Genomic DNA, 26,808 nt, shown 5'->3' with positions numbered 1-26,808 from the left:
CAAGACCATGCTTAGAGGGAATGTGAGTAGGGTAATATGCATGGAGAAACTGTCACGACTACATAGGGACAGAAGACTGGATTCTCTGTGTGTGGACAGCATTTTCTTGAGTTTTTCACCTCCCATTGTATGCCCTAGTTCTTTATCTAACCCTCCTTACCCACAAACAATGAAGGACAACATAATTAGTTTTACTGTGGCTCACAGTAAAATCATCCATCCTCCCCCCCCCCCCAAAAAAAAAATATATATATATATATATTTAAAACTTTCCATATCCATTTTCCACATTCATAGTCTTAACAGTAATATATATACTTAAAAATAACATAAATATCCTGTTATTTCTAGCAGAATATTTGTTTCTTGGAATTCCAGCTAGCAACCTCATAACGTGGCAAAAGGAAGAGTAACCTTCAAATCACAGATTCATCCAACCTATGAATACTATTCTCACATATAGGTTGGTGTCCCTAAGATCTTTCTAAAAATACTTAATACTGACAAGAACAATTAGGTTGTGTAATCATTCATTTCTCACTTATTAACATAATCAAAAATGGCAATACCAAGCTCACACAAGACATCCATAAACTCTTAAATCATCTAAAGTGTTTAGGTAAAAGTTGCATTCTACAATGGATTCCTGCTCATGTAGGCATTGATCACAACGAAGCAGCTGATAAATTAGCAAAAGAGGCCAGAGAACTCAACCAAGAAACTCATATGATAACTCTTGCTGATGCCAATGCACTAGCAAAAGCTAAACTAATTCCATTGAAATCAGTGATACAACATCAAATTCCCGAGATCAATGCTGACAGAAGGACCTCCACTACGATAGCAAGACTACGAACAGGACATTATAGAGGAATGAAGATCAATACAGATGATACGAGAACATATAGAAACTGCAACAACTGCCCCAATACGGAACTGACACCCACTCACATCTTTACCTGTCCAGCAATTACAGCAGCCTTGCAAGAAATAGATCCTAATCCTGAACAACAGCTCTATACAAACAAAATCACAGACATAGCCAAAGCAGTACAAAGAGCGCACGGAAACATCTAAGACTCTTCAAAGGACAAGACAACAACAACAACAACTCTTTCACTCAGAATTGGTAGTGATAATTCTCTGTTCTGTTCTAAATCTGTTAAAACATGTTGAAAGTTTTTCCACTTGGTTAGACTATACATTAAAGATGCCAAGAAATTAAATTCTTGGTTTTATCCAAATGTAAGCAAAGTTTGCATGTAAAGTATCTTCTCGACTGAGCTACTTATGTATAGAGGCTAATGACTTCACATCAATCACTTTACTATCCCATAATGCAAAGCACCAAGTAGAAAAACTTTCAACATCTGTCTTTGATCCAGAGTTTAATAATAAAGTGAATACACCTTTTCAGTACTTGTATATGGAAAATATGACTTCTGAATTACTTCAATCTTGGTATCTTTTCTGGGTCTGGCTCCTACTGATGTGATCTCACTAAAGGTAGATTTAGAGGAAAATTTTTCTTATAGAACAGAACATGTGCAATCACTTCTGAAAGTTGTGTGAGTGTTAACCAAGCCATGAGGAGTAGATTTTTTTTGCCAGAGTGGTGAATGAGTAGAATGCGCTGAGAATGTGTTTTTTTTTTTTTTTCAAAATTTTAAGGAGAGGATACAGTGAGTCTTTGGACTCCATGAAGATGTTCGTTTAATAATAATAATGCTAGTTTCTATAATTAGAATAATGATGATAATAAAGCTAGTTTCTACTATTTGGCTGCTTTTTGCTATGCCTAATGAAGCTAAAACGAGTTGGAGTGCTAATTAGCATAACCAACAAACTGCATGTAGATGTCCTTCCAGTGAGTAAATTGAACTTTTAACTTTTATGGCACTCATGTTTAACAGAATTCATATTTAGTTTTAAACTAAACCTTTTTTTTTAAAGGTGAAGGAAATCTAGAAATATACAAAGAGAAAAAGCGCCATGTTCAAAAGAATTCTCATGCAACACCAACTAATAATGATGAGGAGGATAGTGATGCAGCAGATAGTCTTGAAGAAGATGGATGTCCTGAGAAAATCCTTGATCCAAGAGAAAAGTTCCTAATTTTTACTACTGGATCATTAACATATACTCCACATCAAATAGGTTTTAAGAAGATCAAGCCTTTTAAGTATATATTATTATTGCTTATTAGATATAATTATTGCCCTTCTCAGTTTTGTGGTATGTTATATGCGAGATCTTCAGACATAATATATTTAAAATATATACAAAAGCTTATGAGCTATAGGAACATATCCTTCTTGAAATATTTTCCTCCTTCCTCAATATAGTCTTGACAGTGTTTTTTGGAAATCATTTCTGGAACTGTTCTAGAGAATAGCTTTGAGTTGATCTGTCACATTCTGTTTTGCATTTATATCTTGAAACCTTCATCCTTTAAATACAGATTTTAGCTTAGGGAATAAAAAGAGGTCGCAGCAAGCCAAATCTGTTGAATGGGTAAATGAGGGATGACTGATTTTGTTTTGAGCCAGAAACTTGTGTGTTTAAAGAGCTGAACCATGCAGCAATCCTACTTATTTCCAAATTTTTCAACAGAATTTGGTGGAAGAATCCAATTGAGATACCCATTTCACAGTAATTTGCCAACTGTTGATGACCTTTCATGAACACAGCTGACATATCATGAGTGAAGGATGTTGATGGTTGTCCAGAGCAAAGGTCATCTTCAATCAGAGTTAAACCATCTTTAAACCTTTTTTGAACTACTTCATTGAGTGGCTTAGAGCATTTTCCTCAAAAGCAGTTTTAAACATTTGATAAGTTTTTGACTTTTTTTTTTCTTGCAAAGTTTAATGCAAAACTTGACACACACACACACACACACACACACACACACACACACACACACACACACATTGTTAATTCATTAAAGCACTGTGGCTGCCTGAGGTGATGTAATGACTTCATGCATATTTCGCCATGTTATGATATGTCTATACGTATCTGTTTACAAAACAATATGCTAGCATGCCCAATTGCTTTATAATAATAGTCTCTGGAACTCTTTGAACAGACCTCATATCTTCTGACATACAGGGTGTTCGGGATAAATTTGACATATTTATAATTAATTATATTTTTCCGTAAGTTACATGTATTAACACACACTTCTCTTCATTTAAAAGTTTGGACCCTTCTTCATTCATATACAAGATGTCAGAAAGGATGGATAGCTGGAACCCACCTGAATCATGGAAGAGAATAACTTGTATCATGATGATTCGTGCCCGCCATCAAAATAAGGATATTACGACTGCTGCCCAATGCTCCCTGAATACAGTAAAAACAATCAGGCATGAACTAGAGACTTGCAATGGTGACTACGAGGATGTAGCAAGAAGAAAGATCCCTAGCAGACGATCTGATTGCGTTCGTACAGCAGAATTCCTCGCAAATCTGCAGGAACAGGTGTTGAAGAACCCTGGCATTGGAATTCGGGCTTTGTTCGTGGAGTTGCTAACTGTAGTCAAGCCCTGGATAACAAGGGTAGCCAATGGTAGGCCGTATGTATGGCAGCAGGATTCGGCCCCTTGCCACACCTCTGGGAAAAGTCAAAAATGGTTGTCTGAAAATTTCTACGACTTCACCAGTCCAAATGTTTGGTCTCCAAACTCCCCAGACCTTAACCCCATGGATTATTTTGTATGGGGCGCAGTTGAAAAAGACACCAATCGCACTTCCAGTAATACAAAAGCCCAGTTAATGGATAAAATTAAAACAGTTTTTGCGGCCCTTCCCAGGGAGACTGTAGCATCAGCTTGTTCGAGGTTCCGAAGCAGAATTGAAGCTGTGATCGATGCTAATGGTGGTTATTTTGAGTAAATCTTGTTGATAGTATTGTAATTAACTCTGCCTGTAATGTTTTTTTGTCAATTCATTAAATTTAATAGATACAAAGAAGATTTTCTTTTTCCTTACGAAACTGTCAAATTTATCCCGAACACCCTGTATACCATCATGAGGTGTACCAAATACAACAAAAAGCCAGCACAACTACTATTCCGTTACTAGTTTCCTGTCAACAATCTTCTTCCAAATCAATTGTGAAGATAGGCATGGCAATGGCAGTCAGGGATGCTACTGATATTCAGCGCTTACAAAATGATTTGAATAGGATGGAAATGTGGGCAAACGATAATGGTTATCAGTTTAATGTTACTAAGTGTAAAGTTATGCACTTTGGCGTCATTAGATTTCCAGTGGCATATTATATTAGTGGGGGTTATGCTACGAGAAACTGAGGAGGCAAGGGATCTTGGCATATTGGTGGATAGGAATTTAAAGTTCACATAGCAAAAGTTGCAAATACAACTGAGAGGATAATTGCAATGTTGAAGTGAACCTTGACATGTAAGGCTTTGATAAGACCACACCTGGATTATTGTGTGCAGATTTGATCTCCTGGATTTCAAGGGAGATAAAGAAAGGGTGCATAGAACAGTTACAAAGGTTATATTCAGATTATGGAATTTAAATTTTGAGGACAGATTGTGAGTATGTGGATTACATACTCTGGTTAACAGGAGAAAGAGGGGTGATATTATAGAAGCTTATAAACATTTGAATGGGTATTATAGGATAGCGTCCACACAGTTAGCCTAGTAGCTGTGTGCTTCGCAACCATATGCCTGGGAAAGGAGTATCCTAGGTTCGATTCCCGTCGGTGACATGAGGAACTTAAGGATCTTCCTCAGCCATTACCAAATTAGCTTGGGCATGGGCAGTAGGGTTTTTCCCCCAGTTTATCCTGGGATTTTTCATCCCGCAAAGCAGGCAAAAAAGCCTTGAGAACTCAACACTACGGACATAGGATATACCGGTGTGTAGGGCTGACCACCTTATTCTGTGAACCATTTGAGGTCCGATGATTAATAAATCCTCGACACCACAAGGTAAAGGAGAATGAGATTATAGGATAGCAGTTGATGAAATTTTTTGTTATATTAGAAGGTGGGGTGAGAAGATAGGGGCATCCATAGAAGTTAAGTTTATTCACAGTCAAGAAAGGGGTAAGAGCTAGGCTTTTCTCTTACATAGCAGTGAGTGAGTGGAATAGTTTCCCTTTGGGGATAGAGAGTACATCTAGTGTGAATGAATTTAAGGGAAGGTATGACAGCTGGTTTGGGTGATTTTTTTTATTTATATATATATATATATATATATATATATATATATAGTCTCCCTCGATGAGTCCTTAATTCCCTGGAGGTCTCAGATAATAATTATTTATCATGTTTCTGGTTTGACTGGCTTTTATATTCTCAGAAGCTCCTAAATACATCACTCTCTCTCTCTCTCTGTATTATCTGTAACTATTTTTCCTTCAATTTTTGGTATCAGATACGTGTTTTGTGAATCTCTCATCTCCCCGTTCATAAATGACCAATACCAACTTTGATTTAGCTATGACCTCTCTCTTCAACTGTACTGATTTTTTTCATAATGCTCATATTGGTGGTCTCCATTTTTTGATTAATTCCTTTATTTCTTACTCAACAATTCAGATCCAGATGCCAAACTGCTTTAAGAATTTTTTTTTTTTTTAACTGATCTCTCTTGTATATATATGGTATATTTTGTGTAATACATATTGCTCATCTGCCAGCCAACTAGATACCTTTCAATGTTCACTCACAATCATGATCTTCTCTATTGACTACTTCAACTAATATTTTTATTTTTTTTAATTTTATTATCGTTATTATTTTTTTTTTAAGTTGAACTCATGCACGAGAGGATGGTTGATCAGCTTATCATCATCAAATTCCTGACGTGTATCCTCAAGGAGTGTACAAGATATTATAATGGTACTACATGAAGCATTTCTATCGTTACTAACTTCCTATCAATAGTTTTCTTTCGAATCAATCTGTGATCTGTCAAGAACTCCAACATTATCAGATGTTGGAGTTCTTGTAATGATGCCCCATTGACACCATACAACTGTAGCGTTTTGAATAGTTTCTCTCTAGGTACCTTGTCATATGCCTTTTCCAGATCTGCAAAACTTAAATACAGAACTTTGTTATATTTCTATGATTTCTCAACTACATGTCAAAAAGTGAAAATCTGTTCATGACAGCCTCTATTTGGCCTGAATCCACCTTGTTCTTCACCAAGCTTTTCTTCCACAATTCTTCTCAACCGTTTCTCAAGTATACTTGCATAAATCATAACATAACTCATAAAGAATTGCAACATAAGAAGCCTGAATGGCTAAGAAATGGAGCTAGCTGAGGAATTAGATAAGTACCAGATCGACATAATAGGGGTGACTGAAACAAAAAAGACAAAAACTGGTGAGATCTTTCTGAGCAATAAATACAAAATGTTATATTCAGGCAATGACAATCAAGGAAAAGAAGGAGTAGCCATAGAGAATCTCCTTGAAGAAAACACTGATTGATTCAGCCAGAGAGGCATCTGGTGAGGTTGTCTGCAAGGATAAAAAAATCGGAACTCCATGGTGGACACAGGAAGTTAAAAAGGCAGTGAAGGAAAAGAAGAAAGCATATCAAAAGTTCCTGGCAAATAAGTCAGCTTATGCTCTGAGAGAATACAGAGACAAATGTAAGAAAGCTAATCACTGTGTAAAACTAGCTAAACAAAAGTCATGGGAGTGTAAATTTGTGAGTGTTTTTTTTTTTTTTTCTATATTATCATTATTATCCTTAATTTTTATCTTTATTTCTTTAATATCCTGTCGTTACTGCGCCATTGTAATATCTTGGGGTTTTTCTATATTTTACTTTATCTTATTTCTTTATATCTCTCTTCTATATTATATATCTTATCGTCAATTCCCAAATCTTTAACTTGTCTCTTTCCCTTATACAACTCTATTAACTTTAAACTTATATCCTCCTGTTCCTTATTTTTACCTCCAGTATTCCTATTTTTATTATACCAAGGATCTCTAGATATTTATTTGAATTAGTGACTGCGCCTCAGGAAATCCTTTTATGGCATTAAATATTATTATTTTCGGTAGATATCATTCCTTACTCTTATATACAGTCGTGGCTATCCTATATCTCATTCTCGTATTAATTATCTATCTTACCCGCTCACAAGCTCGGTTGTTTTTTTAGAACAATGCATCAAAGAACTAAAATATCAGGCAACACTCTATTAATATTTAAACAACAAAATTTTAATTCACATAGACAAATTTTACACTGCATTTTCAATAATAAAAAGAAACATCAAAATTCAAATCTGCATAAATAGACTAGTTAAGTTCCTGCATTTTCTCACACAAATCATATCACATATTTAACTAATTTTCTTAATATCACATAAATCATTTATACAGAGCAATGGTACTTATTACTTACATGTTAACTCTTACTCATTGAACACATAAACAATATCTTTTACACATAATTGCTCTTTCCTTTCTATGCTGGGAATATTCTATAGGCAAATTTCACCAATTCAGTAAACAGTTATACTATGACTTAATTCAAACTACAAATTCCTGATACTTAATTACTTTATAATCTTTAACTGTTAGATATGGCTATTTAGATCAGCCTCTACTTACAGTCCATTAATAAGTGTTCTCTTAAAAGCCCAAGGAAATTTAACAAACAGGTCAACTCACTTTATAGCTGCTACCCACTGTGTACTTGGCTGGACTTCTTTTCCCTTTTTCTTCCATGTCAGGTTTTTCAATCCCTCTTTACACTGCCGTTAGGTCTACTGATGTTTCTAGGATACTCTGTCCTACCGCACTTCGGGCGAAGATTATCGGCTTGTGGAATGCTTACATGCATGTTGGATTAATGGAGCAATTTCTTCTCTCTGACAACAGCTCCCGGCAAAGACTCGTCAATTCGTCATCAACTATCAGTTTTGCCTGGCGGATCGGCTCCTCGTCATCTTTCTTTCAGATCACTGGCATGATTTCTCCGGACATCGCGTCCTCGATGGCTTACATCTGCCAGACAACCATTGGCAACTTCCCAATCACGACCTCTGGATCACTGACGAAAATTTCTGATACGATGATGCGATCTTTTCGCCCACGCCTTTTATTCGGTCACTTCCAAATCCTTGTGCGGAGATATGTGAACCCCGAACATTTCAGCGAAGTCCCTTGATCCTTTTCTTTGACTTACCCTTTGTTTTTCTCCTACACTCCCTAAATTCTTTTCTTTGACTGACTTTGTTTTTCTCCTACACTCCCTAAATCCTTTTCTTTGACTGACCCTTCCTTTGTTTTTCTCCTACACTCCCTAAACCCTATTCGTTCTGGCAGTGGACATTCGTTTGAAGCTTTTGTCGGTCCACCTAGCACTGACCTTGAGCTTCCCATGTAGAACACGCACAAAGTTTGACGTCTTTACAAAGCTCTAAAATTATACTGTTTACTAATGGCAAGGTATTGCCTTAATACTACACCTTCTAGAATATTCCCTTATTTGGCATAGAACAATATACAAATTCCCATTGCGATTATTTACACATAACATACATCTATTTACAAGTCACAATTCTTACTGGGCTTGACCTTGGTAAACTTTATGTAAAAACATTTAGACTTCTTATAGCTACATAAATATTTTTACAGGAGAACTTTGGCAAGAACATAGAAAATAAATATCAAGAAGGTGGCAAGATATTCTGGAGGATGTTGAAGAAGCTTAGAAACGGAGGAAAGAGTGCTGTAAGAGGAGTTAGAGATGATAAAGGTGACATGAAAACAGGAGAAAAACATATCCTTGAAGTATGGAGTAATTACTTTGAAAAACTGCTAAATGAAACAAGCAGTGATGACAGCACAGTGGTAAAAAAAAGCACTCAACAGGCATACAGTCAGGAATACATATCCATACTTGAAGTAGAAAAAACTATCAAAGGCTTGAAATGTGGAAAGGCAGTTGGAATAGATCATATTCAACCAGAAATGCTGAAGTATGGTGGTATAAAAGTCTTATAACTGCACTGCATAGTTCAGAAATGAAGTATGGTGGTATAAAAGTCTTATAACTGCACTGCATAGTTCAGAAAGCCTGGACAGAGAGACGAATTCCTGATGATTGGAGTAGAGCTCTCATAGTACCCATATATAAAAAAAGGGAAATAAAACTGAATGTGAGAATTACAGAGATATTTCCCTACTGAGTGTTCCTGGCAAGATTTATGCAAGCATACTTGAGAAACTGTTGAGAAGAATTGTGAAAGAAAAGCTTGGTGAAGAACAAGCTGGATTCACACCAAATAGAGGCTGTCTTGATCAGATTTTCACTTTACGACAGATAGTTGAGAAAGCATGGGAATATAACAGAGATCTATATTTAAGTTTTGTCGATCTGGAAAAAGCATATGACAAGGTGCCGAGACAGAGAGAGAGAAGCTATTCAAAAACCCTACAGTTATATGGTGTCAATGAGGCATTATATCAAGCAATACTTAAGTCTTTATTTGAGTTGTAAGTCAGCAGTTAGAATTGAAGGAAGTACAGGAAGATAGTTTAATGTTAAATCTGGTGTGAGACAAGGATGTACATTATCCCCTCTGTTATTCATTATCTATATGGATCACATTATGAAGGAAAGTGGTATTAAACATGATATCAAAATTGGAGATGTTAATGTCAGCTCTTTGCTTTATGCAGACGATGTTATACTTCTAAATAAATCCTCTACAAGTCTGCAAGATTCCTTGACTAAATTGAATAACTGTTGTAATAGACATGGTATGAAGGTCAGCAATAAAAAGACAAAGACAATGAAAATAGGGTGAATCGTTGAAAATGTCAGCTGCGTTGTGAACGAAGAACTTGTGGAACAAGTAAAACATTTCAGCTACTTAGGCACGATTTTTAGTGAAGATGGTAAATTAAATGAACTTGAACTTGACATTGTCAGCATCCAGGAATGCATTAGCAGAGCTAATCTCAGGTGGTATGGTCACTTAAATAGAATGGGAGAGGAAAGATTAGCAAAACAAGTGTTCTCTGCCAGGTTGGTAGGAAAACGACTCAGAGGAAGACCAAAATATAGGTGGATTGATACGGTACAAAGTGCCTTAGACGATAGAAATATAAGATCTGATAATGTTGGAGTCTTGACAAGTAACAGACTGATTTGGAGGAAAATTGTAGATAGAAAGTTAGTAATGATGTAAATTTTTCATGTAGTACTGTCATATCCTATACACCCCTTGAGGGTACATGGCAGGAATTTGATGATGATGATGGTAAATTAAATATGGAAATAGACAATAGAATCAACAAAGCTGGTATGGTAGGAAGTCAATTGAATAAATTCATATGGAATAAGAGAAATTAGTTGAAACACTAAATTAGCTGTATAAAAGACAGTGTTCAAACCAATTTTAACTTATGGATCTGAGAGCTGGGAAGTAAAACACTTGACCAAAGACTAGAGACTGCAGATATGAGTGTCCTGGGAAAGATTAGAGGTGTGAACTGATATCGAATTAAAAAAGAGGATATTAGGAAAGAACTTGACATTGTCAGCATCCAGGAATGTGTTAGCAGAGCTAATCTAAAGGTGTATGGTCATGTTAACAGAATGGGCGAGGAAAGATTAGCAAAACAAGTGTTCTCTGCCAGGTTGGCAGGAAAACGATCCAGAGGAAGACCAAGATCTAGGTGGATTGATACTGTACAAAGTTCCTTAGATGATAGAAATATAAGATCTGATAATGTTGGAGTCTTGACAAGTAACAGACTAATTTGGAGGAAAATTGTAAATAGGAAATTAGTAATGATATAATTTTTCATGTAGTACTATCATATCCTGTACACCCCTTGAGGGTACTTGGCAGGAATTTGATGATGACTTGCATAAATCTTACCAGGAACACTCAGTAGAAAAATATCTCTGAAGAAATTCTCACATTCAGTTTTATTTTCCTTTTTAGATATTGGTACTATGAAAGCTCTACCCCAATCATCCGAAATTCGTCCCTCTGTCCAGGCCTTTTGAACTATGCAGTGCAGCCACTGTAAGACTTTTATACCTCCATGAAATAACTGTCATTAATTATTTCATTATTGATTTTTTGTAGTAATTACTCTATACATCAAGGATATCTTTTTCCTCTGGTTTTCATGTCACCTTTCTCATCTCTAATTTCTTTTACAGCATTCTTTCCTCCATTTTTGAGTTTTTTTTAACAACCTCCAGAATATCTTGCCACCTTCTTGATATTTATTTTCTATGTTCTTACCAAAGACTTCCCATGACTTTTGATTAGCTAGTTTTACACAGTGTTAGCTTTCTTACATTTGTCTCTGTATTCTCTAAGAGCACAAGCTGACTAATTTGTCAGGAACTTTCGATATGTTTTCCTCTTTTCCTTCACTGCCTCTTTAACTTCCTGTGTCCACCATGGACTTCTGATTTTTTTATCCTTGCAGACAACCTCACCATGTTCCTCTGGCTGAATCAATCAATGTTTTCTTCAGTATTTGCCACTGAACGTCAAAGATTTGGTTCCTGTTCTCAAACTCTTTAATTTTTTCTTGAATAATGTTTGGGTATTTTAGTCTACAGTTCACATCTGAGAGCTGCTCAACTTTTATTTGCTTTAAAACTTTCTTATGTGTTCTTCTTTTCAATATGTAATTCAGTTTTATCCTGCTCACAACTAAATAGTGATCACTTCCAATTTCAAATCCTCTGTACACTCTAGTGTCTTGCACAAGTGGGAAAACATCACTGTCAACAATAACATAGTAAATGAGACTTATCTTATTCCTTGCCTCTTCTCTCATGTGAATTTATGCACATTTTTATGTTGAAACATTGTGTTAGTAATAGCCAGTCCATATTCTGAGCAGAAGTCCAACAGGTATTTGCCATTATTATTAGCTTTGCTCTTTTCTGTAAATTTTTCCCAAATTTTTCCAAAATATTTGGGAAAATTTGGAGAAAAGAGCAAAGCTAATAATCTGTTTCATAATACAGTAGCAGGTATGGAGGAGGGAAAAAACTTGTTCTGTGAGTTTTCAGTTAAATTGTGATGGGATGTTGGGTGGCCTCTGCATGTGTTTCAATGGATTTAGTAGAGTGGAAGAATTATTGTTATTCATATGAGCATTTACCATGGAAATATTTATGAAAGAGATGTATTGTAGAAACCAGACATCTGGTTGCCCTCCTCTGTATTGAGTCAATTTTAAGGAAACTCTTGGGAACATCACTCTCAAATACAAGAGCCGTATTTAATAGTTGAGCTGATTTGTGATTTGTATAAAGTCCACAGCTCTTCAGAGGTGAAATAATGCCCTGAGTTAAACAGAAATCCTACATTTTTGGAAGTGAGGAGACGATGTTTGTGTGTTTATTATTATCCTAAGATCCCATAGAGCCAAAGATTCATCTAGGAGGTCACTTTGTCATACACACAGCTCATCATACTGCATCTTAAACACATTCAAATTCCCTGCAGACACCACACTCTCAGGCAAGGCATTCCAATCATTCATAACTCTGCATGCAAAAAAAAACCTGCTTCTCTCTCCCTTGTTTACACCCTTCTTATACAGCTTCAAGGGATGATTTCTTGTTCTTCCTTGATCTCCCACCATTTTATGAAAAACCTCTTCAACATTGATCCTATAACAACCCCTTACCAACTTATGTCTCTATCATATCACCCCTTCTTCTCCTATCCACCAAACTCTGCAAATTGCATCTTCTCAATCTTTCCTCTTATTCAACATTCCACAGATCAGAAACTAATTTGCCAGTCACCTCTGGACCCTTTCCAACATGTCTTCATCCTTTTGAATACCAAGTTACCAAATCTGTGCAGAGTAGTCCATATGTGGCCTAATCAAGACCCTGATTAGGCTACACATGTTATGGTGGTCTCACATAATGATTTTGTAAAGTCCACAGCTAGTGGACTTTACAAAATAATAATAATAATAATAATAATTACCAAGTTAGAAACTTGGTAATTATTATTATTATTATCATCCTCCTACGACCACATGGAGTCATTGACTCATCTAGAAGGTCCCTTTTGTCATTTACACCTGCGCTTCCCAAACTGTGGGCCGTTAGTTTTGTAGAGGAGGGCCGTGAAATAATGAAAACAAATTTAAAATGTTTTAAGACTAAGTAAATTACACATTGGTTCACAAATTTTGCTCCTTGCATATTTCGGCGCTTAATGAATATTAATAAATATTTGCTTATTCATATAAGTTTCATTTCAAAGGTATTGAAAAGAATCCTTTCTTGTAGAGTTACACGGTGATCAGCATTCATTTTAAAAATTTATGGAATTTACAACCGTGTTAAAAAAAATTTTTTTATTATCCCTTTAAGAGGATAATAAAAAGGTTTTTTAACACGGTTGTAAATTCCATAAATTTTTTAAATGAGTATTGAAAAGAAGCACAGAAAAGCTTGCAAATGCAAAATCTTGCGCTCATTTAAAACTGCCAGATTTTTCACGATTTAATGTTTCATTGCTAGTGTAGACAGGTGCGCCGATGCACGGAAAGAAATACGCTTGGTGTGCATATTTTGTATTGAATATAAATACAATAAATATTAAAATAATATATGTCTGTGTTAGGATTTTTTTTCCGATGGGGAGGGGGGTGAAATCTTTTAATTTTTCCAAAGGGGGCCTTGACATCCATAAGTTTGGGAAGCACTGATTTACACAGCTCAGGACACCATGTTCTCATCCAATGCATTCCAATCGTTCACAACTCCCGTGCAAAAATCCTGCTTCTCACGCCTTCCTTATATAGCTTCCAGATATAATCTCTTGTTTTCCCCCAATCTCCCACATTTTATGAAAAACCTCTTCAATGTTGATCTTATAACAATCCCTAACCAACTTGCACATCTCTATCAGATCACTCCTCTTCCTCCTATCCAGTAGACTTTATGAATTGCATTGTCTTCATATTCGATATTCCAGAGATCAGAAACTATTTTAGTGAATTACCTCTAGACCCTCTCCAACATCTCTTCATCCTTTTGAAAACCAGATGGCCAAATCCATTCACAGTAGTCCTTATGTGGCCTAATCATAGCCTTATCTTATACTGTACAATGGAAGAACCAGAATTGTCTTACTTCTATAAATTAGTGTCAGCGTCATTGCCAGAATTCATTGTTATCCTCACACTATTGGCAATATATCCTCTAAATTTTAGATCCTTATCCATACTCCAAGATCTCTTATTTCCTCCACTTCCAATAATATAAGAGATTAGCCAAGTATAAATTCTGCATCCCATCTTTTTTTCCCAAATTTTAAAACCTTCCATTTTGCAACATTGAACTGATTCCCTCCTCCTGTGCCCATTCTCTCAGTCTATTCAAGTCTTCTTGTAAGGCCACAAAATTCCTCTATTCCTCATAGTTCATCCAAACGTGGCATCATTTGCAAACAGCTGAATGTCCCAATTTAAATCTTTCCCAATATCATTGACATACAGGTTAAGCATCAAAATCTCAGGGGGTCTGTTTTAGGCTCTGAAACAGACCCCAGAGGCACACCACTAGTGACTTTCCTCTTCTGGGATATTGCTACCCCCATACACAGCTTGCTAATACCTATCAGATTGCCAATCTCCGATCCAATGCACTAGTCTAATATCCAACGGCATCCACTCTAGTGTGACTATCAACTTATCATGCGGTAGTATATCAAAAGCCTTTGGTAAATCTAAGTATTCTACTGTGTATCCATCTCCTTTGTCCACTGAAGCCTTCACCTTATTGTAATAAATAAGTAGATTATTAAAACATTACCTCCCTTTAGCAAATCCATGCTGTCCATCAAAGATAATACCATAGTTATCTGTCCAATTCTCGATTTTGGTTCTCACTAGCCTCTCCAACACTTTATCCACAACAACTGACACATAGATAGGCCTGTAATTTGATGCTTGAGTTCTGTCACTTCCCTTATGAAGCAGCGCAATCTTGCCTTCCTTTCATGGAACTTGATCCATTGCAAGATTCATATTAAACATGTCAACTCCCTGGCACATTCCTTCAAAATACATAGTGATTATATTATCAAGTCCCACAGCCTTATTAACATCAAGTTTTCTGAATTCCCTGTATACCTTTTGCTCACTTAGTCAGTATCTCCTCGTTATCGTTCTCAAACTCTCCGTGATGTTACATTCACAAGAATGAAAGACCTTTATGAATTGTTCATTAAATATCTCAATTATATCCTGCAACTGTTGTTCTTATACCATTTTATTCAGTCAATGTCATTTTTCCATAATCGTTTTTCTTTTTTTTCTTTTTTTTGTTTGCTTCATATCGAATGAGCTTCCTAAGATTCTTTTTGGCTTCATTAGCTAACTGCTGCTCACGCACTTCACTTTTGGTAACCTTACCAACCAAGTCGCCTTCCTTGCCTGTTCTTTGTAATCCTCAAGAAATTTATTATTACTACCACTTCTCTTATGTTTGCCCCATAATGCCTTTTTCCTCTGTATCACATGCTTAATCTCTTCATTCATCCATTTCACACCTACCTTATTTAACATTCTAACCCTTGGAATGCATTTGGACTTTGCTTTGCCTAACCTAACCTGAGAGATCAGAACCTTGCGGAACCTTGGCATTAGTTGCATAGTGAGAAGACAAGAAACCGTCCACCCTCACATGTAGTATACATCTGGTCAGAAAGCTGCCAACCAACATCAACTTATCTACTAAACTCCAAGATCTCTAACTTGATCAGTTTATGCATAAACCCAACAATATTATTTATCTATCTATCTATCCCAATGGCTTTAACAGGCCTTTAAGGCCCACAACCTTCCAAGCATGCTTGGATTTCGTAACCGAAATACGAGGATAGAATGGTCACTCCTATGCCTCAAGGTATTCTTGGCTTATTCCTGTGTTTTCACGGGGCCGGTTTGCCTGCTTACGGGATGAAAAACACCAGATAAACTGGCGGGAAAAAACCCTACTGCCCGCACCCAAGACCGGCTAACTTGGCTATGGCTGAGGAACATCCTTTAGCTCCTCACGTCTCCGACGGGAATCGAACCTAGGACACTCCTTCCCCAGGCATATGGTTGCGAAGCGCAAAGCCACTAGGCTAACCGCGCGGACCAACAATATTATATGCCATTGAATATCTCAACATAAGTGCATAACTTCACTAATATTGAACTGATAGCCATTTTCATCTGCATGTCAGTTGCATTCCTGATTATCCTGCCTATTTTTGTGTCATCAGTAAATAGCTGTATGTTTCCTGTCATATCATTCTCAAAATTATCATAAAGATTGAATAACAGTGAATTAAAGGACTGATCCCTGATGTACATCACGATCACCTTAAATCTTGCAGATTCACATCCTCCATATGCCACTTTGATATTGGTCAATCAGCCATCCTTTTATGGGATACTTAATCAATGTGAAGTCATCAGCCTCTATATAGAAGTTATCTAGTCATAAAGATACTTCACTTGCAGAACTTTGCTTGTTTACACTTGAATAAAGGATTAAACAAGATTATAATTTCTTGGCAAGTTTAATTTAAGCCATCCTTTAATCCAAACTAATAGCTCATAATCCAATCCTATATCCTCTATTTTATGTAACAGCCTTCTATACTATATCCATTCTCCTATTTAACTCAACTGTAACATTATTATAAAATTTAGCAAGTATAGATGTCAAACATAGATATATATCTTGAATAAGCTAATAACGAAAAAAAAAAAAGACTTGAAGCATGAGCAAAAAATTTTTTCACTGAGTCCCAAATGTGCTCTTATTAACTGTAGTCACACCCTCACCATGGCAGTTTCTTACCTCTTCAGAAAGGTCCAAACTACACGGTGTCATTATCTACTGTTAAATTGTGAATGAATAAAATTTGCTAAGGAATGTTTCATTCATAATTTGACAAGTTAAAACCCTAAAAGGATATGCTTGTATTTTAGTATAAGTTGTGTATAGCCTTACAAATATTGGATACCATAATTAGTGTAAAACTTGTAAATATTCCAGTGTAAAATACCTACTAAATTGTATGTTAGACAGTGAATTTGTTATATACATATTTTCTGTTAGAATTGATATAAAAGAATTACTGTGTAAATTGCATATAACCAACTGAGATTATAAGGTCAGAGTACATGGGCAAGACACCGGATTAGTAAGTTGCCTCAAGCGGTCACGTGCACATACGGCACGTGGCGACCTAAGTTTTTGGGGAAGACGCTATGAAAAGGCAAGACCCACGAGTGCAGAGGAATAACATATCGGGTGAAAATTTAGGGTTACAAGGAGTCCTGGTAGGGGTTGATATAAAAGGGCTGAGAACCCCCCCCCCCCCCAGGAGACTTTTTGTCTGGAGTCTCTGTTCTCTCTCAGTGGCAGAAGTCAGAGGTGCCGGGTCATGATCACTGATTCCAAGCCTTACGATGAAAGAATAGTGGATTTTCGAAGCAACGGCAACTCCCAGAAAATAGACTCTATCTAAAATTAAGACAGAACTGTGATATTTTAATCGTAGTCGGTGAGCAATATGTGCTATGTACTATAATTGTACTTGTGTTGATTGCTAGCTATGTTTAAGAGCTGTAGAGATGTCTAATCCAGACAGCCTGATTAACACCTGAAGGTCATTATTGGTTTTGTAATCTAAGAATGCGAGCTTTGAATCTTTGAACATAATGTTTTTGTAGTATTAATTACTGTGTGATGTATATTGATTAATTTTACTTTGTAATCTAGTAGTACAGTGATAATTGAAAGTTCTTTATTCTGTATGATGATCATTATGTTAAATAAACCTTTTGCTCTTATTAATTTGGTTGCCTGTGTCTAAGAATCCGATGCACCACTCATAAATTATTCGGATCTAAGCGGGAGATAAGACCACAACTGCAAACATGGTTGATTATAGAAGGTATTGATAATTGTTAACTTAGTATAGAAATAGATTAGATTAACCACATGCATATCTGAAGGTTCACTTCTTGACTGAGAAGTTTTTCCAATCTAAGGGTTCTGGGTGGTGCAGTGGAACAAATAAATTTTCCCAGAACCTTAAGAGAAATTAACTTCAGAAGCTTTGTTACTAAGGAGTTGGCTTAACCTTGAGACAATCTCTTTGTAGATCAGACTCGTACATGTGATAATCTGAGGGGCTGAAGTATATAATAGTAAGACAAAGACAGACACATTATAGGTGCTGCTGAGATAGGACAAATTATTCAAGAGATAGTCAAGTAAAGGAGTTAAACCATATTAAGTAAAAATTTACTTCTATGACGTTATAACACTACCATTGAAAGAGGTCTAAAATTCCTCCTTACCAGTAGCCAATGAAATACAGTAGGAAACATTCTAAATAATATAAAACTACTCAGTAGCAATCTGACTAATGCCATAATAACTAACTTGAAATGTGTAAAATTAGATATTATTATCAATCCTCGCAACAGTAATGGCATAGTAGTTTTAAACTGAACAGCTTACTGGCGAAAAAATGAATGTGTTGATATTATTATTATGTGGCATCTCCAGGGAGTTGAAAGACTCGTTAAGGGAGGGCACCTACTCTACAATCTCTGTCTCCACCACTCAATCCACCAACTACAATGAGCCGCAACTATGCCAACTCCATCTACTGCCCATCACCACTACTAGTATTTTTACAGACAATCGCAAACATAGTTAGCGATTGTCTGTAAAAATCCATGCCCATGGCTGAATTCGAACCCGCAGCCTTTTGGCTAGACAGCAGATACGCTAACTACTCGGCCAACCAGGCCGGCTTTTTAAAAAAAAAAAAAAAAAAAAAAAAACATACCACTTTATTATTGAATGTCTTCCGAAATCAAAGTACAGGAAGAATATTATTATTATTACTTAACACCTCCAGGGAGTTCAAAGACTCATCAAGGGAGGGCTCCTGCTCTACAATTCTCTGTCTCCACCAATCCATCCACCACAACTACCTTCCTCCTCTACACCAACTATGACTGGGATATGCGTACTGTGATGTTTCTGGATTTTGCAGTGGCATTTGGCAAGTTGTTGTTCCATGACAAGTTGATATTTTAAGTTTCAGCAAAATGTTCAGTGATATATCAAAGAATTTTTTATAAAAGAGCAGTATGAAGGAAGAAGGTTGGTAAGGCTTAGTATTGAAGCTATTTCTATTCAATCTTGATGTTGAAGATAGTGTAGATACTTTTTTATATATGTGGAGAAGATATGCAGTTGCTTGAAATAGTTCATTATTAAATAGACTGGAAAGGTGATAAGATGAATACGGATATCAGTTTACCACCTTACCAGCCTATTTAATAATGAAGTAATATATATATTACTATGTATAATGATTTAAAATTTGGGCCTTCAGAGATAATTGGCAGGTATTCTACTTGATAGGATTATGCTAGATGAAGCAAAGAATTGTGAAGTAATTGACAAAAAGTTCAGTGGACACGTTGCAAAGTGGTGATAACTACCCAGAAGATTGTCACAAATGTGAAGAGTATGGACTAACAGGAATGAAGATTTGTGTAACATGTTCACTGAACTTCTTTGGGTAGCACTGCTGAGGACTTTCATTCTATGAACAACTTAATTAGGACAATAGCAGTATGACATCTTAGTGTTTTGCAGTCTATCTCAGCTCTACAAAGTTCTTGGTAACTACAAATGTTAATATGTTGCTGCTTTTTTAGGTAGTGATCTGGGTGATTTCCTGGAAATAAGATAATTTTTTTCCTTCTCTGCTATTGGCTAATGTAGATGGAACTCAGTTTATGTTCTATATATATTAAACTTGGTAAGTTATTTCTCATCACTGTAACAAACTCTTGGAGGTTTTTTAGTGGATGTGAGAGTTGACTGTGATTGTTAGATCATTAAATATAACTGAATGTCTTCTATTATTATTAAGTGTTTTCTCATAACTTACATACATTCAAAATCTGTTTCTAAAACTGATGTTTGCTTGATTTCAGGTTTGCAGAAAGAGTAACGGTAACACCAAATCTTTCTCAGCGTATTGCTGAACGTCAAGAGAGACTACAGGCTTCCAGTGCATCACCAAACTGGCAGGATGAACAGACTATAATGCGTTATTTTGATAATGTTGATCACATCATTGATTTACATGGCCATATTATTGGTATGGGATTATCACCTGACCACAGGTATGATATAATAGTTATTGTTGCTGAATCTGTTTAATACATGCTTATAGAACATTTTTTACTTCTATTTAACACACATTAACATGATGTGAAAGATTTGGCACTTGGAGCGTGGTGAGTGAATGAATGAATGGAATGGGATGCCAGAGTCAGTTGTGAGTACTTTGTTAATGGATTCAAGGGGAAGTATGATGGATATTGTGTGGATAGTGTGGCTCTCCCACAATGAGTCTTCATTCTCTGTGGAAGTGCCCATGAAATAATAATAATAAACATGCAGCAAGAAGTGGCGACTCAGCTCCATTAATTAGCTGAGTCGCCTATTATGCAAATCTTTCACATCATATTAAAGATTCAACCTTATTTTGTAAATTTATTTATTTTACATTACCAAAATGAAGCCTTATGTATCCTTCTTTTATATTTACTGTTGTGTACTGACCAAGAGTTCATTTATAAAAAATACAACTCTCTGACATAGGATTGCTTTGGTACTGAAGGAAGGTTTCTGCCTGTCTCTGAAGAGAATCAACCAGTTTGAAACAGCTGTCAGGCCAGTGAAACCTTTATCAAATGCATTAATAAAAGGTAAATATACAGATGCCTAAGCAGTGTCTGTATATTTCCTTTAACATATGGCATCTTGTCTGATGCCAAATATTGTATTCTCTTAAGCTCTTTGATCAAATTTTTGAAAAGTTTCTACCTATTTCAGTTTTGAAATAAGGTTGGATCTTTAATCTCCCATATTGCTGTTTATGTTATATTGTCGAAATGAAGCCTTATGACTTCTTCTTTGATAATTTGTTTTGTTTTCTAAACAACGTAAAAAAAAAGGATAAGTAAGTACTAGTTGCTTGAATTGGTTTCAAACAGAAGCAGGTATTTCTTGGTTTTCTTGTGTTGGAGTTCTACCATCATGTTCAGAACCCCCAACATGAGAAAACATTAATATAAGAGGACTGTAGAAATGTTTAATGTAGTTCCACTATGAAACTTTTTAATTTTATTTATTTTTCTTTTACCAGTTGTATATTATTATACTTAATTTGTTAATTTATATTTGCGTTTTTTGTTTTTTTTCTTCCGCAGAGGTCAGGCTAGGATAAATGATTAATAAAGCATTTAGATTTACCTTACTTTTGTGTAGTGTTGTGTAGCTTCTGTTGTGTGCAGTGCATATGTATTATGATTTCCTGATGATGACCTCAATACAGAAGTTGAAACGTCTAGTATTATTTTCATAATTATAAATAAAGTAATTACTCCATGTGTTTGTCTCTCCATAAATTTTTCACAATCGATAACCATTTGTTTACACACAGCACTCGTGTGCAACAGATTTGGTTACACACACATGGTTGCACATGGTTCTTGGGGAAAAAGTTATTGGAACTGGAAGTACTTGGGATATTACAGAATCTCAATGTAAATATGACCATGGAATTTGATGGAATATCAGCTTGTAGAGAATGACAATGCATAAGGATTGGCATTGTTTCCAACTAGCCTGTTAAGTTTAACAGTAATTATTTTGCTCTTCTCCAACCCATGGTAAAGTTCCAAGGCAGTGGAAAAAGGGCCAAATGGTTCCATGACATAAAGGAAGTTCCAAGACTGTCATAGCAAATTCTAGACCGATCAGTAATTTAGGAATGGCAATAAGAATATGAGGATAGTTAATTAATGGACTAATACCAAACTGTAGTATATGGAGAAGTAGAATCCAGGAGAAAGTGACCAGAAGTGTGCCAAAATACTCCATGCTAGGATAAGTACTGTTTAATTTGTCCATAAACGATATAGGAAATGATTTGAAAGGAAATATTCAGTTTTGCTGATAATGCAAAACTGGTTTGGTAATCAGTGCTATGTAGAGAGCTTGTGAGATGATTTAAATAAGCTGACAGTATGAACAAAAGATGAAGGGATACTGGTTTACGTGGAAAAGTGTAAACATGCATTTTGGGATAAAAAGATTAAAAGCTATGCACCACATTGACGAAATTGTACTCCATGAAATTGAAGCTAGGAATGGGGATGGTAGCAGAGAGAGTTAAAGTTCAGAGGAAATATTGCTAAGTTGGTCAAGGTAACTAGGTTACTTGGTTACTGAAGGACATAAAGAAGCAGAGATAAAGGTGTCATTCCAATTTATAAGGTCTTGATATGGCCGTATCTGGAGGTCAAAAACCATATCTGGACAACTGTTTTGGGGACAGGGGAGTGGTAGAAAGGATCCAGAAGCAAGTGAAAAAAGATATTGAGTAGTCTGTGAATGCTTTTTATGATGACAGATTTGAAGGCTTCTGGTTGCAAAAGTTGACTGTTATGTGAAAAAGAGGGGATATGATTATAATCACGATTATAATTAATTACTCCAACATGTATTTTTGTCTCCGTAAATTCTTCACAGTGAATGCTGACCACTGTGTAACCTTAAAAAAGAAATGGTTATTGTGAAAGAAGTTGCCTGTTTTCCCAGATAGATTGTAGTAACTTCACGTCACTTGCCTTAGTATTCCATAATGCAAAGCACATATCCTTACGAACATGTATAATGTTATGCATTATGGGAAAGGTCACTACCCAGACCGATTTCGATCTTTATTTAAGGTAATAAAGGGATGCTTGTCATAGACCTACAGTAGTTAGTATAGGAGTGCAAGAGAGCCTGATAGTGATAGGAAAAAGAAAAGACAGATAGTATGAGAGAGAGAGAAAAGGCCTTGGCCCTTTTATATCATCATATACCAAAAGCTATCAGTTTTTATGTTGTTTTTTTTTTCACCAATCTCATATAGATGAACAACCAATTGAAACTAAGGCACAAAGATGACTGATACCCAGGTGGTTAGCCTTATCTGAGTTAACCACCTTGAGTTGGCTTTCTCTGCCTGGGATATCTCTTCACTCATCCCTGCAATTGACTACAAGACCACATTGAATTAAGAGGATGGAACTATTTAATAAACCTCTCATAGCAAGAATAAACAGAATTTTATCTCCCTCTCATGAATATTGCATAATGTGGGTGGTCTACACAATCTAGTCAAAAATTTGATATCTCCTAGAATGCATCTTTCTAAATACAAAAATTTGATATCTCCTAGAATGCTTCTTTCTAAATACAAAAATTGTTTGACTAAACAATAAATTTCCACAATACAATATTATTAAGCATTTGGTTGTCATATATTTCCATTAACAGTATACCACTGTTAATGGAAATGGAAGTGACGGAGGAATAATTGCCTAAAACAGCAGTGTGATGTAAGATCTAGGAATTGAGAGTATTAGCAATACCATCAGAGGATTTATCCATAACTTAAGTGGCCACTCTATCCTTAATTGGGAGAGTAAATGTAATGTCTTAGGGAGGTGGCCAGCCAGCCATGTGGTCTTCCACAGTTTTTAATTTAGAAGTACCATGGCATAAACTGCAAAAAGGAAAGACAATAGCTGCACATAAAATCATCAAGAAAGTAATACCTGGTTGCATTCTTAGAATTATAAAGAGACCACATATCATTTAAATGGATGAGAAATATCATTGTGTAAACTGCAAAGTTCACACAATGATATTCCTTTTGGCCTTTGCCTTCAAAGGCCAAAAGGAATCCCAGAAAAAATTTTCAATACACAGCAAGTAAAAGGAAGAATGATTATGAAAAGATAATTATAATGAATATGAAGGTGATAGCATTTTGTCACAATATATCATCCAGGTGTTAATAACAATGACTGATGTGATGGGAGTAGCTATGAGAATAGAAGTAAATAAACTGGAGGCGCTTAGGATGTTGCAAAATCTCATTGTGTACACAGCATAGCAGTGGGATTAGATAATATATCTGAGCATGTATTAAGAGAGTGTGAAAGAATAGTTGTCTGTTGAAACAACATTCTTCTTTCACAATTATTTTAATATTTACACATTCTCTTATTAAACACCACCCGATAGTGGTAGTGTTTAATTTAAGCATTACAAGGATCTTAAAAGAAATGAAGAGAAGGCAGTATAGGCTCATTACATAAAGGAGGATCCAAGACAGAGTGGCAAATTATAGTATCTCTGAAATGGTGGCTAAAATGCATTGGAAAAGTTCAACTAAGGCTTGAATTTAATTTATAAGAATGGGCAAATATGAATATTACATATCCTATGGGCAAAGTATAAATTTCTGCAGAAGCAATCTTGCCTTAGTGAATTACTCACTTTTCTTAATAAAATAAGTTAGATGGGGAAATTACATCAGGATAATGCTGGATTTTGCAGAGCTGGAAGGATACTGCACAGAAGGCTATTTTGTAAACTGGAGTAAGTGAGGATGGATACAAAGCTAGTGACATGTATAAGAGGGTGGCTAATGGATAGGCATTAGAGAGTAGTATGTAAATCTGCCTAGGTGAAGGTAGGTGACCAGTGATATGCCACAGACCTCTATCTAGAGTTTTTGCTGATAATGTTAAGCTGGAGAGGACGGCAGTAAATTAATCTAGGAGAATATGAATAGATTAACATTGTGGACAAAGAGAATATTTTGCCATTTTTTTTCAAAGTGAATTATTATGCTTTTGGAATGAAGATCTTACATGTTGTATTGTATTTATGGATTGCAGTCTAAGAAATTAACAAGGCTAGGGATCTAAGAACCACAATAGTTGAGAGAGTTGAAATTCTAGGGGTACTGTAGAAATAGGGAAAAAACTGCACAAGAGATCATGAGAATATAGAGAAACACAAGTAGGGATAAGGAAGTTATTGTATTGTTTCTCTGTATATATATATATATATATAACACCTTGATATGGCACACATCTGGACTATTTTGTGCCTGGATTTAGATAACGGGCTTTCATGAATGATGATGAGAAAGTAGAGAATTCAGAGGTGGATAGCCAGAATGGTATCAGGTCTTTGAACTGCTTATATTGAGGATAGATTAAAGGTTTTATGGGTTGCAAAATACGGTTGATAGGTAGAAAGGGAATATGATAGAAACATAGCTATTAAAAAATTATAAGGTAGGTATAAAGTTTTTTTTCAATGCATAGCAGAAGGAAAGAAAAAAGTTTCTGAAAATTTAATAGGAGTGTTTTCAGCTAGATTTTTAACTTGAAGAGTTATGACCAAGTGGAATTGATTGCCAGGGGAAATTGATTGGTTTGTCAGTGAATAATCAGGGAACAAGGTGAGGCATGATTGGCATTGTGTGGTAATTTGGGTCTCTTGTGGTGAGTCCTAGGACTCCATAAAAATGCTCTGAATAATTGCTAATATTGATAATAAAGAAAAATCATTATATTTCAGATATTTGTATGTGAATAGTCGCCCATGGCCACAGAACTACGTGATTGAACATCCTCTTGATCCACCACCTATAGCACAAGAAATTGATATCCATGTAATAGATCTGGTATCTCTTAAGGAAGTTGGGACCATGCTCAGATCACACAAAGCATACACTCCAAATGATGAATGCTTCTTTATATTTTTAGATGTTAGTGATCAGTATGTTGCAAGGTAGGTTATGTTTTCAGTATTGCTTACGTATGTAGTTATATTTTTTTATTATTATTGTTGTTGTAGTACTTAAGAAAGTGTAAATATAAAATTAACTTTTTTTGATGAACCTAATCAGTGTTTTTAGGCCTTTTGGATGCAAGTATCAAGTTTAAGTATTGATAGGATGGATGCAAGTATCAAGTTTCAGCATTTTCTCAGGCATACTTGAAAAAAGTTAACAGAAATTGTGGAAGGTAAACTTGATGAATTACAAATCTAGTGCGTCAAGCCAAATACATGTTGTGGTGACTAATTTACAACAGATATTTTTAAAAATGAGAATACAACAATCCTGAACTTTTTTGATTGAAGTTGTGGTGAAGTTCCATGAGAGAAAAATATGTAAAATGATGAAATTATGGTGGAATGCATTACCTGAGAGGTTGGTGGGTGCAGAAACTGTGATTGGGTTTAGGATTCAATGATCTTTTTGCATGAGAGAATATGGACCTTCTGCAGCAAGTCCTTTGACTTCATGGAGGTCAGATGTTAATAATAATAATTGCACCATAAAGAGAAGATAACTATATTTGTCTGTGCTATAGATGTTTAAAAGACCATATTCCTATTCATATTTTTTATCAGCACTACATACAGATAAGAAAAATAAACTGACGAATTCATTGTCCTCATAATATTTTGCTGGATTATTCATTCAGTCAGCTAATAGCATTATAATTATCAGTTTTGGTTATAATAATCTATTTCATGTTGTGGAATATTGCTTTTGGGAGATGAATTAATGGATTTTGGACACAAAATGACTGTCTAAACACAGAAATGTTACACAGAAGTCATTGCAAGTCAGAGGGACTGTGTTTGGAATAAGGAGCAACAATGAAACATTACCCAAACCTCAATTAAGTAGGACTGTATTAATTTACCAAAAATCTGGGAGACATTAGTTTTATAACTGATCTAACTTAACAATTGTAAACCCACTATTATTATTATTACTATTATTTTATTCACATAATTAATACACAATCAA

The 26,808-nt window shown here is 35.5% G+C and overlaps 1 protein-coding gene across 2 annotated transcripts in view; it reads left to right on the top strand.

The window, feature by feature from the left end:
• The window catches only part of Fbw5 (F-box and WD repeat domain containing 5), a 120,270-nt gene that overhangs the window by 73,106 nt on the left and 20,356 nt on the right, over window positions 1-26,808 (top strand). For both annotated transcript variants that reach the window (XM_090397235.1, XM_090397234.1), the window contains exons 6-8: window positions 1,954-2,182; window positions 20,057-20,248; window positions 25,563-25,775. In XM_090397235.1, the coding sequence (XP_090253361.1) occupies window positions 1,954-2,182; window positions 20,057-20,248; window positions 25,563-25,775 (634 nt within the window). The remainder of the gene's footprint in view (window positions 1-1,953; window positions 2,183-20,056; window positions 20,249-25,562; window positions 25,776-26,808) is intronic.

Source organism: Typopeltis vanoorti, chromosome 8 (genome assembly GCF_054136105.1).
Source record: "Typopeltis vanoorti isolate ZY-2024b chromosome 8, IOZ_Tvanoo_1.0, whole genome shotgun sequence".
Taxonomy (NCBI): Eukaryota; Metazoa; Arthropoda; class Arachnida; order Uropygi; family Thelyphonidae; genus Typopeltis; species Typopeltis vanoorti.
This window is presented reverse-complemented; position numbering and strand designations above follow the sequence as displayed.